Below are 13,430 nucleotides of genomic sequence, written 5' to 3' on the forward strand. Positions count from 1 at the left end.
ATAAATTAAAAGATAATTTGCTGACTGTTTAGTACAATGGAAATGAATAGGTTAAAACTATAAAATATCAAGTAAGCGCTTGAGGCTCATATTTATAAATTTGAATGATTTAATGATTTTGAAAAAAGTCAACGCTTAGTCATAAAAACCAGGTGAAAATATACATCGCTGTGATTACACTGGTTGATTAGCATTAACACCTGACTTGGTTAAATGTGAAATGATAAATCAGTATTTTAAAAAATGATATAATAAACAATTTTATACTCTAAAATCTATCCACGGACTTATATGTGATATGTGGTTTCATAAAATATTTTTTGATTAAAGACAATGCATATTGATACTAGAAATCAGTTCAGTTAAACCACTCCTACAAAAGGAAACAACAAAATTGTACATCTAATATTAGATGAACAAATAAGATACCCTCGAAAACGTCGAATAAACTCATTACTTCTAGATTGGTAAGATGGAATTAAGCAAGATATTATAAAATATTGTTAATACTTTTACTAGTTACAAAGGACGCTAAATTATTCGAATCAAATACGGGAAATCGCCATAAATTGATAAGTTTTGGTTGAGCTTTGAAAGAAACATCGTTCTACTAGCGAGAAAGGTCGTTCTACTTAGCAGAAACATTTTAAATATATTTTACAGCATGTTTCAAAAATATATGAATGTAACCTTTTGTGCTACTAACTAGTGGGGATGTATTATATTTGGGTCTGTTATTTTAAGTTAAGATTGAGCCCATTCCTTCTTACTTTTGTTCAATATCTCCTTGCTTCACACGGAGTTCTTTAACTTTGTCTAATAACTTCAGTCCAGATTTTCTTAGATCGTTCGTGTACTATACGCGAATATACCATCCAAGTTGTCTTTTCTATATACTACTTTGATAGCTCCATATTGAGGCCTGTTTTGTTACTCTTCTCATTATTCTAAGATATATCATATTGCCTGCGTCATTTTGTTTTTATCTTTCCTTGATAGTACCCTAAGCAATTATAACGTAATAGTGGAATATTAAATAGTACCACAGCTGAACGTTAGTATTGATCTAGATATCGTTTTCTTATACTTCCATTTTTATGTCGTTTCATATCTCTTTCTGTTTATCTATATCACAGAATATTTCAAATATTTAGTCTACAACATCTAGTGGATGATTCGGAAAGCAACCTTATTATATAAAAAGTTTCCGTTCTTTTAAAATAAATACTTAAATCGCTCTTAATTAAGAAGGAACATAATTAGACGCTTAATTCATTAATAGATTTTATAAATACGCAATGTACTAAATGTTTATCATTATTTAGACATAGTGATACTTACTATTGGAGACTAAAATAAAAAAGCAAGCAGAAAACAGCAGAAAAACTGAAATTCAGATATGTGGATCTTCTGTGACAAGCAACATCAACACATTACAGGTATTTTACAATAAAGCCCTGAGAAGTATTGTGGATGCACCCAGATATTATAGGAACAATCACTTACACCGAGACCTTCAGATTCCAACTAATATAGCGTCTCCTTTCCCAGACTCAACAGAACCAAATCGAGTGTAGTTGTACAGTGCCAAATCGTAAAAACACTGAAAAGTGATACTAAATCTTATTTTATTAATGACTAAGTAAGGACCAATAGGACTTCCTGGAAAAATATCTAGTAATAAGATATTATATTTATAAATAAAAAAAATTAATATTTCATACTGAACTATTGGTAATAACAAGATGTATTATAACAATTTCTACCAGCAGGTGTGCCATAATTATATCCCAATCTTACTCTTAGATATTTCTAGGTGATAACGTCGAACTATTTTACCGCATTTACATATTACTGATGTTTCGTAATACATGTGTTAACCAGTCAGTCGAATGCCTTCAATAAAGAGACGTGGGTTAAGTCGAATTTATATTCTCCTGTCAATTTGGTGGCTTTGTGTGCGGATACTTTTTAAAGGTTGTTTTCAATGTATGTTGTTTATCGACTTAAACTGAGTTGCGGTTGTGTGGGGTGCTGGTTTTTTCGACGATACCCACCATTTTTCCTTGAAAGTCGAAAACAAATTAGATTTTTTTCTTTGATTGCTCTTAATATCTAAGACTTTCCTTTTTTTATAATGTCACAAGATCTAATTGAGCTATTTGTTAGGCGATCATAAAATTCTGATTATATCCCAATAAAATATCGCGGGATGCTTAAATACTTTCCATAATTTATTCGAAATGCCGACGATACTGATAAAGGAATCAATTAAAATTTAATTGTTATGACCATTATGTGTCGATGAAAAACGATGAGTCGTTTTATAAATATTTGTTGCATACCACGAGACTTGACAGCTGCAACAACAATTTTTCAAAAATAGTTTATAACACTTGAATTAGACGTAAACAAATATTTATTTTAACAACTTTAACATCTTATTTCAACAACATATTATTTGCTTTAAGTTTTATCATAATAATTTATTATTAGATGCTTGCATGTATGTTGATAATTAGTGAAAATGCAAAATACCTACGCGGAAACTTAAAAAAATAAATATGCTTAATATATTTATTCTAATATATTTTGATCAGTTTTATTTATTTGTGAAAATTTCAAATATCAATGCTGATAAACAACCTAATTCCCAAATGGCAATTCAGATATTCGCTGCTTCTGTTGCTTGGTTTGAAGAAATGTTTCCGAATTCATTGTCTCCCATGCAAAAAAGAAGTTTTCTGTAACCTAATGTAACTATTGATAACATTATGGATAAATAGAGGAGAGCCATCTGTAGCTTCGTCGAAGCGGGACTTATTCGAAGTGAAATTAACAAGGTTTTAAAGTTATTGCAGATATCTATCGACGTCGATTCAACAAACTGAACGCCGTACTAATGTCAAAAATATCAACAAGAGCGGGTAACATACACAAAGTAATTTTCTGGCATGAGAATGCTCAGCTTTCGTTGCAAAGGGTGTCCGGGGTGTTCTGATTGCCATTTATACAGATCGGTGTAGCTTGGTTGGATAGAAATACGAATATTGATCGATGGGTGGATTGTTGTCTTTCTTTGAATGATGGGAAAAAATTATAGAAAACTAACTGATACCTGTCCACTTCGCTGAGCACAGGATAAAAGTTGAATGTCGGAACTGTGTAAAATATAATCAAAATACTTAATTTCGAAACAAAAATAAAATTACGTTTTAAATTTGAATGTACTGATTTCATGTAATATAGCTGATGGCTGTTTGGTTGGGTGTAATATAAATAAACTGTCACTCGTGGATTTACGAATCGCACGTAGAATATTTTCTGAGAGCATATTCTGATGGATACGAATCAAAGGTTCAGGGTAAGGCTCAACACTAGTAGCCTTACTTGATAATGAGGAGCATTTTTAATGTTCGTCTTTCTATTTTAAATTACGACACCAAATGCGGGGCAACTGATACCCCATACTTACAATGTTATCATGAATAGTCAATAATATTTCAATAAATTGAATAGTCATCAATTTTGACTGAAGGTATTCATTTAACTGCACATGCCCGACTCATCTTGATTTAAGCTAATTAAAAAAAAGTTTTAATCAATCTCTAAGTGTTTGTTAATTGTTTTCTGTATCACTTTATATTATGAGATTAAAATGTTAAAAAAATTCAGCAAGCTGTTTTGAATTTCAAATGTCAATGCTGATAAACAACCTAATGCAAAATGGCAATTCAGATTTAATTTTTAGTTTTGAAAATCTTATGCTGACAATAACTAATACAACAAAAACATATTTATCCAATTTGGTACAGTTGTTCTGAAATTATGCGCGTACATACATGTCGAAAATTTTTTTTTATTTATGTAGGTAAAGCAATATATATATATATATATATATATATATATATATATATATATATATATATATATATATATATATATATAGTACCAGTTTTTGCGTGTACTTGACGCTAATTTTTGATTACGCTATCCTTTGATTTTGAGGTAAATATCTTCGTACATCGTATTAGGTTGAATATAATAAATCTCTCATAGCATAATATTTCGTATTATATTTCTAAAGATTTCAATCAGTAAATAAATTACTAAAGCACTTACCTGAAGAACTGGAATCATATTTGTGAACTTATTTTCATATATAAACCACTTACTAACACATAACCGAAAAAATTGTAAGTTAGTGACTAATTGAAAAAAGCACGTGCCATCTCTCAATAAATAAAATTTCTAATGAAAAATAGATGAAAGTTTTCTTACATAATAGGAAACGAAAGTAAAATATGTAATTATACTAGAAAAATAGAGTAAACAGTTCAATAATGAGAAAGTTGAATATATAGTCCATCTCTACATTGCATTTAAATATTTTTTTGTTTGATTCGTATGTTACTTTTACATAATCTCAATAAAATCGATTATATAATTTGAAATTAATATTTTTTATTCATTTTCGTTTATTTTTATTCATGTATTAGTGATATCGGATATAATATACTGAGAGGTAACATTAAGAAGTAAAATACATTTTAAAATATTCTATTTAAAAGTTGCAATCAAAGATAATCTCTTTAAACTAGATTTTGAATTTGTTTGAACAAAGTTTATTTCAAGAAATAGTTTCCAATAAAATAATGTACTTGTTATGACGTAATGGATAAATATAATGTTATATATTTATAGTAACGCAATTGTTCTACACTACTTACTTGCATCTGTGCTAAACGTGACGTCATCCTGTAATCTTTGAATTAGCAGAACATCCTGAAACAGAAATACTGACCTATATTTTTGCGACAAATGTCTCGAATATTTCTAACATTACTCTTGTTATAATACTATGGGTTTTGATTAGTAATTAATAATAAAAAAGATTAGGTTTGGTTTGATTATGTATATGTGTGGTAAAATATAATATATATAGAATATAAGGACCAAGATAACTTGACTCACATTTGACTAATATCAATTATGACCTTACCGGATTTTCTAATAGATAGCTAGGCTTAAGTATGCAATGTTAGGATTTGACGCATATGTCATTTTATACTACTGACATCAAGCGTCAAAGCTATAAATGTTATATTTGGCGAAACTAACACCGTCATAGATTTTATGTCTCTTTGAAAATGTCAAATCTCATGCATGAAAACCTACGTTTGCGGCATGCTTTACTTTACATATTTAATCGAAAGAAAACAGCCGCTAAAACTAATTGTTTACTGATAAAAACCTATGGTAAGCATACACTATCCTTAAAAAAATTTGATGCGTGATTTCGAAAATTTAAAAGTGCTGATTTCGATGTACAAGACTAAGAACGTTCTGGTAAACTTTGGTAAAACTTTGAAGATGCGAAACTACAAGGGTTATTTAAGAAAAACCCAACAAGAAACTCAAAAATATTTGGCAGAAACATTAAATGTGGCCCAAGAAATGATTAGCGACCCATTACGCGCAATTGAGAAGGTCAAAAGGATGGGAAGCTGAGTGCCCCATCAATTCAATGACAGCTAAATCGAAAATTGATCGGTAGTCATTTCTTCATCGAATAGTGATGGATGATGAAAGGTGGATTTATTTTGAAACCCCCAAGCACAAAAAATCATGGTTATTACCTGGCGAAGCCGGCCGATCGACTCCAAAGCCAAATCATTTCGGTCGCAATACAATACTCTTGGTGGGACCAGAATGGCGATACTGTTATACTGGCGATATTACGAACTGTTGAAACCTGGCGAAACAATTAACAGTGATCGCTACTGAAAACAAATGATCAATTTGAACTATGCATTTATCGGAAAACGTCCAGAATGGGTTGAAGACACGGCAAAGTGATTTTACAGCACGATAGTGCACCGTCTCATAAAGCAAAACCGGTCAAGGAAGCATTGCAAGCACTTGGATGGGACATATTGTCGCACACGCCATACTTTTCAGACATTGCCCCCTCCGACTATCGCATCAATGGGACATGCGCTTGCAAAGCAGCATTTCGCCATATTCGAAAAAGTTGAAGAGATAACTTATTGAGAGGTTGGAGAAGTTGGGATGACATCAACAAATTGACTGAAAGATGAACAAGACGTATATAGTACTATATCAATTGTCCAATACTTTTAATAGATAAATTTTTATACTTTTTTCAAAATTATGTGGGTTTTTTCCAAAAAAAAAAATCGGTTAATGACATTCCGGTGCACCTGTATATCTCCATGTGAAATAATATTGCCATAAAGTAAAAGAAATTTATTGTACTTAATTAATTAATACGTTACTGATACGTTAATAGCAACAATGCAAAATAAAATAGAAAATAATTTATAGAATGTATTCCTAAAACAATATTCTGTAGTTATATATCAACTAAAATAGAATTATTTTTATAAAAAGTGCAATACTTTCTTCAAATGGAACAACAGTTTTCGGAAATAACCAGATTTGTAATGGTAAAATTTACTTCTCTTCTGTTTTTAACAAGTGATAATTCAGGAAACTCTGAAAAATAGCCTTCTATAGTAACTAAAGTCCCTTTGTTTTATTTGATAAAAATCGTTTTCAAATGAAGCAACTGAAATCTCGCAAATAAGCTCGTTGTTGAAACAATTCGTACTTCACTAAAACCTGTTACCTAATTTGTATATGTGTTTGGCATATTTGTCAAGCCCGACTTCCCCCAGACGCACTTAAAATATCAACGTCCAAACGTCCAATTCACCATTGAGACCGGGAATGCTCCTGAGATTCCTTCCATAGACGTTCCAATTATGGGCAATGACAATGGATAGCTAGGATACCTGATTTACAGGAATTCCTCATTGGGTCATAGATTTCTAAACGTCCTGAATTCCTTATTTTATGAGTTGTTTTATGAGTATGAAAACACTGCAGAAACTGACTGCAGTTATTAGTAATAAATAGCTTGGAAGTCATTATACACCAAGATAGATAAGCTTTAGGGTATACTGTGGAGTAATTAAGCCCAAGAATACGATATTATTCTATGATACAAAAAACTTCCTTCCGTAAATATTTCATTTACAGAACATTCACGATACCTTGTATAAACTAACTTATATAAAGATAGAAAACAAATTTAATCACCTCAGACTTATCCTTTCTTAGAATAGATACAGTTTGAGAAATGTAAATAAGAACACCTAGCAAATGAGCAATAAATTCACACATAGTTTTCACACTAAAGAAAGAAAAAAGAGCAATGTTCCATTTTCTTTCGGAATCGAAGAGCCTACAATATAACACATTCAAGTTTTATCCTTAGAGATGAAATGATTCAAACATTTTTTAAAATATTCGTGGAGCGATATAGGTTTTCATCCATTATGCTAAAACTTTTATTTGTTTTTAAATTGTGATATTTTATTTATATTCTTATGAATGGAGTTCTACTCTTGACGAACAATCTTATCAACCTTAAAATCTGGTTAAATTCGAAAGCAGACTTCGTCTGACATAAAGATATTACCTCAAAAAGTAGGAGATTTCATCAAATAGATGGAAGAGTTTCATTTGTATGTTCCTTGTTCAATCAATGCTAATGAGGTTACATATTCTAACACTATTACAGCTCACGCACTATATATCTTCCCAACGCTCACACACCTATATAACTGCGGGTATACATCCATTCCGCTTCCGTCTGGGAGTGTAAGGGGTTTTCGGACGTTGAAATTCCTCAACGGACACGCCCTCGTTCGTAACGGGTCGTTTAATGTAACGTTAATAAATTACTTTAACTCTAACGAAGAAATTATACTAGTTAATTATGTGCATTTAGAACAGAATTTAGTTGTTGAAGTCAAGTGGGGTAAACGTTTAGAAAACAACAGCGGAAAAGTAAAATTATACCAAAAGGTAAATTATAAGGTTCTTCAATAAGTTACAAATAAGGAAAACTGAATCGTTTCATGGTAATAGAAAAATAGAAAAAAGGTAATTTTCAAAAATGTATTATTTATTCTTGTAAAATATCTATAGCGGGTAAGCAAATAATATGAATTCCATGGAATAAAGAATATCTGGTTGCGTATTGGCAACACGGCATACGTTTAAACGATATGACGCACAGTTTACAGGCCAAGTTTTGTAGGTTATAGGGATAATATTATAACGGGTCAATTAAAAAGTCTCCGCCCTGACACATAGATGGCACTATTAGAATTAAATCCATTTGTTTAGTTCTAACCATCAGACGATGCGTGTATAAATTTGACAGCTGTGGGATCATTAGTTTCTGAATTATAGCACTTTAAGGGAAACAACTTTTGTTATTGTGAAATAAATGGATAAAAAGGAATTGCTGTTGTTGATAAATTGCTTTTTGAAGGGAAAAAATACAGTTGAAGCAGGAACTTGGCTTGATGCCGAGTTTGCGGACACTGCCCTAAGAAAATCAACAATCAAGGATTAGTATGCTAAGTTTAGACGTGGCGAAATGAGCACCGAAGACTTTGAACGCAGTGGACGCCCAAAGAGGTTGTTACCGACGGAAACATTAAAAAAATCCACAAAATGATTTTGAATTAACGTAAATTGAAATTGAATGAAATAGCAGACGCTCTAAAGATATCAACTGAACGTGTACATCATATCATTCACGAATATTTGGGTATGAGAAGGCTCTGTGCAAAGTGAGTGCCCTTCGAGCTCACTGTTGACCAAAAACAACGACGAGTTGTTTGTTATTTGAGGACGATCAAGTGTAATAAACCCGAGCTTTTGCATCGGTATGTAACAATGGATGAAACATCATTCCATCATTTCACTCCGAAGTTCAATGGACAGTCATCCGTGTGGACTGCAGGCGATTAAACCGCTCCAAAGCGTGGGAAAACGCAACAGTCGGCTGACAAGGTTTTGGCGGCTGTATTTTTGTGTGCACATGGAATCATTTTCCAAGGACCATCAACATCGACTCTTACATAGCGTTATTGGACTGTTTGAGGGACGAAATCGCCGAAAAACGGTCGCATTTGAAGAAAAAGAAAGTGCTGCTTCACCAAGACAATGCACCGTGTCACAAGTCAGTGAAAACGATGGCAAAATCCGTGAATTAGGGTTCGAATTGTTTCCTCATCCACAGTATTCTCCAGATCTGGCCACCAGCAACTATTTCCTGTTCTCAGATCCCAAAAGAATGCGCGCTGGGAAGAAATGTTCGTCGACTGAAAAGGTGATCGCCGAAACTGAGGCCTATCTTGAAACAAAAGACAAATCGTACTACAAAAATGGTATCGAAGAATTGGAGGGTCGCTCTAATCAGTGTATCACCCTTGAAGGGAATTATGTTGATTAAAAAATCTCGTTTGTGTTTTACTATGGTAGGCCGGGGACTTTTCAGTTGAAATGATACATTTTGTTCTGCAATATTATCAAACAACTTCCCCGGCGAGCACAATCGCCAGATCTACTTAATATAATTGAACTGGTTTAGAGCAATTTTTAGGGGTATATATCTAAATCCAGCTGTTGGCTGGTGGATGTTTTGGTACAAAAATTAGGCAACATTTTGTTGAAAATTGAAATAAGCAATAAGAACAATAGGAATAAGAAATAAGAAAATTGAGATCTTCTTTAAAAATAAATATGATCTATATGGCAGGTGTTTAAAATTAAATAGATAATAATTTAGCCCAGTGCCCTTGGATTGGTAAAAATAGTTTTTTACAAAAGTCTTTTTGGAAGTCTGAAATAAATCAGGGACCAAAAGCGTTAAATCTACTGAATAAAATGGAGCTTGGGTTAAAACAACTTTTTCTGTAAACGCATACTCTTTAACACATTTTTGCATACAATTAGTCTAAAAATGTGAAAATAATACCCTGCATGTACTTTTTACTAATTTAGGCGTTATTTATGAAAAAATCTATCTCTGAGTCCTAAAAAACTTACCTTAACGCTTCTTTAGTCTATTTCTGAAGATATGTTAGACATACTTATGACTTCAATTGTTACATTCCGATACCGATATTGCCATTTAAAGTGTGTAGTACACGACAACAGTGTACATTACCAAGTTCTTAGGTCTACAATATAAAATAAATGATGCCGGCTTGGTGGCGCAGTGGAAAGGCGATAGGAGGGTCCTCCTACCATTGCGATAGCCGCGGGTTGGTATCCTTCTAAGGCATGGTCGTAAAGTTATATTTGTGATTGTTTAAAATTTGTGACTGTCCTAGCAAGAGTGTGAAATCCGACAAGGAAAATGATCCCAATCACGCTAGTAACCAGGCTGGGTAAGACCGAATGTCTTCTGGGATGATTTCTAAAGTTGGTCACCCGCCAGTCGGTAGGCTTAATTTTGAGGACCGTGGTTCGGAGCACACTTTAAACTGTAGGTCCAGTCCAGATAAACCTACTTGGTAAAAGGAGACTTTAAAATATATTTTTAAAACATGATAATGGAACAGAAACTAATCAGGTATTATCATTGAGAATTTTACACATTTACATCATACGTGAATTTGATCATCAGCTCAAGAATGCGATATTGATAAAAAAATTAATTCTGCTTCAAACGTTTTGCCCAAAAGCTAAGCAAATTTCTATAATAAAGTCAATAAAAAGAAGAAAATGTACATTCTCATCGACAAAGATTCCACGCGCAAATGGAATTTATTTTATGGGCAATAAACTTTGATTGTTTAGGTTCTTCTCAGGGTTAAGTTTATTATAGGTTACGGACAAAGACGATGCGGGTTTATAATAATAACTGACTATGTGAGTTTATTATCACTCCTATAATAAACAAAAATTAGTTTAATTGGCAATATAATTAAAATGTTTACAGGGCATTAGCAATATTCTAAGCCTTATCTTTACGACAGTGTGTCTAATTGATAGGTGTTTTTATTATTTCCCTTGCAATCACAACTTGAATGCAGTTATATAATAAAATTCAAAAATTTTAAAAATGTTCTTAATGAAATTAATACGCTGTTTTCATTCTTAACGACCTCTATGAGGATTGCATAGGTACTACATCAAAAATTGTTGAAAAGTGTATTGAATATTAATATAATATATTTTTAATTAAAAAAATGAAAATATAAGGAACAAATTAGATTTGTTTTGTTCGTCATTTAATTTTGTGTATATTATCTAAAATTATATTATAATTTTGGATTTTTTGGGCTCGGCACTGACTTCAAACTGATCGGTTGGTAATAGTTAAAATAATATTGTAGATAAATAAATAGGTTTAGATAGGTATTAAGCAAAATTGTGTGTATATAGTAGAATATAAATTCGTGTAGTAAATAAGTTAAATAAGGTTTTTGTTTATTTTTATTTAGTTATTACAATGATTAGTATGCCTATTATGATTATTAAGTATTACAATAGGTAAGCCGAGTAAAGGTGCAGCCCGTATGAGGAAAAATGGGAATAAAGAAACAATGATTGAAAATAAGGAACGCTTCAGGCTCCCGGGCCCGCTACCTAGCCTAGGTGATTTCACAAATGTTCTAAACATACTAGAACACAACAACGAAAAGTCATTGCTTCCGCTGGGAATTTAACCCGTGACTTCCGCGTGTGTGCCTGCAGCTTTTCCACATCTCCTATAAGATATGGTTAGTGCTTAAAAAGCAAACTGAACAACTTTGGAAAGCAAACCCTTACTAAAAACTCCTGAAGGTTTAGCGGTATGGTCCCTACTTTCATCAAGAGCTACCTAAATAACTTAATAACTATACAATTAGTTGTATGTACGTCCCCATAATATTTAAAGAAATATCCTCTGACTCCTAACCATTCAGGAGTTATATCTTACATCACATCAGCGTTTGGAGATTTTCCGCGATTTCCCCGAATTATACCATCAGATAATGACTTGGTTCCAATCAGACCACCACAGAAGTGAACTCCTTCGAATAAAAAGAGAATTTTAAAAATCGGTCCATAATTGACGAAGAAATCGGTGAACATTGGACCTCCTTCTTTTTTGAAGTCGGTTAAAAAGATCAAAGAGAGTAGATGAAGTATTTGAACTTAATGCAAAATATCGTGACAAAGTATGTTCATATAAAAATATTTTAGGTGTATCGACTTGTGAATAATTTTCGACAAGAAATAAATTCGAATTCAACTAAGTTGAATGAAATATAATGATAATAATGAAATAGAATGATGAATAATGATAATATAATGCCAGTGGCGTTGAAGAGCGGAACTGCTGTAATAATTCCAAACGTAAAAAGTTATTGGTTAGTACAGGGGATCCATCCACATCGACACTGAAGCGGTATACTAATCTCCATAATGACTTGTTCGTATGTATCGTGACGAGATCCACAAGTATAGTATATTATGAGCTGCTAAAACTACATGAAACTGTTACCGCAGATGTTTAGTAAAAACAACTGAATAAATTAAATGACGTATTATTGCACAAAGAAAAACAGAAAAAGCGAGTAACAGACGCAAAGTTATCACATTGTATTACAACGCTCGGCAACAGGTTGCAAGAGCTATTAAGGAGACACTGTTCGAAGCAGCTCGAATGAGAAGCTCTGCCGCAACCAGCATACTCACCAGGCACATCGCCTTCAGGTTATTACCGCTTATTCAGATTGATATGGCATGATTTTGTCGTATTTTTTTAATTGGCACGCGGTTTCTAAATGCTGAAAAATGGAACGATGATTTGATAACTATTTGAAAATGTAAAAATTATAAAATAAAATTATTTATTTGTCAAATCACCTAGAGGTAACGGACCCTGGGGCCTGAAGCGTTCCTTGTTTTCAATCATTGTTTATTCCTAATATTCCTTATACGGGCCCCACATTTACTTGGCTTAGCTCTTGTAATACTTAATAAGCTAATTTCGTAATTTATGAAGTAAATATCTAACACTAAAAAGAGAAAAATTAAATATTTTCAGCAAAAAAATTGAACCGAATTCAAATAATAAATAAGGGACTCATTAGGAAGTAAAATATAATAAATACTTTAAAAACATTTTAAAACGTTTAAAAATAAAATATGTATATAATAATTGTTGTAATAACTAAATCAAAATAAACAAAAACCTTATTTAACCTATCTACTATACAAATTTATATGCTACTATATACACAAAATTTAGCTTAATACCTACCGAAAACTATTTAGTTATCTACAATAGTATTTTTACTAGTACCAATTGATTGGTTTGAAGTCGGTGCCGAGCCCAAACAATTCAAAAATAATAATATAATTTTGTGTCATATAGACGAAACCAAATTATGAACTAAACAAATCTAATTTGTTCCTTGTGTGTTAATTTTTTCGTTAAAATTATATTATTAATATATTAATATTATATACACTTTTCAATAATTTTTGAAATGGTGCCTATGCAGTCCTCATAAAAAGAGTTCGTTAAGAATGAAAACAGTGTTTTA

At 32.0% G+C, this 13,430-nt stretch overlaps 1 protein-coding gene across 2 annotated transcripts in view; it reads right to left on the reverse strand.

Annotated features, from left to right (window-relative positions):
• LOC143200579 (uncharacterized) overlaps nt 1–13,430 on the reverse strand; it is a 68,804-nt gene that overhangs the window by 47,607 nt on the left and 7,767 nt on the right. Inside the window, exon 2 of one of the 2 annotated variants that reach the window (XM_076411039.1) lies at nt 4,731–4,785. The exons of the other annotated variant lie outside the window; for it this stretch is intronic. Within the exon in view, the coding sequence (XP_076267154.1) occupies nt 4,731–4,757 (27 nt within the window). The 5' untranslated portion in view covers nt 4,758–4,785. The remainder of the gene's footprint in view (nt 1–4,730; nt 4,786–13,430) is intronic. 2 annotated transcript variants of the gene reach the window in all.

Source organism: Rhynchophorus ferrugineus, unplaced genomic scaffold (genome assembly GCF_030347505.1).
Source record: "Rhynchophorus ferrugineus isolate W39M unplaced genomic scaffold, kcgeb_rfMv2 rfM8, whole genome shotgun sequence".
NCBI classification, from domain to species: domain Eukaryota; kingdom Metazoa; phylum Arthropoda; class Insecta; order Coleoptera; family Curculionidae; genus Rhynchophorus; species Rhynchophorus ferrugineus.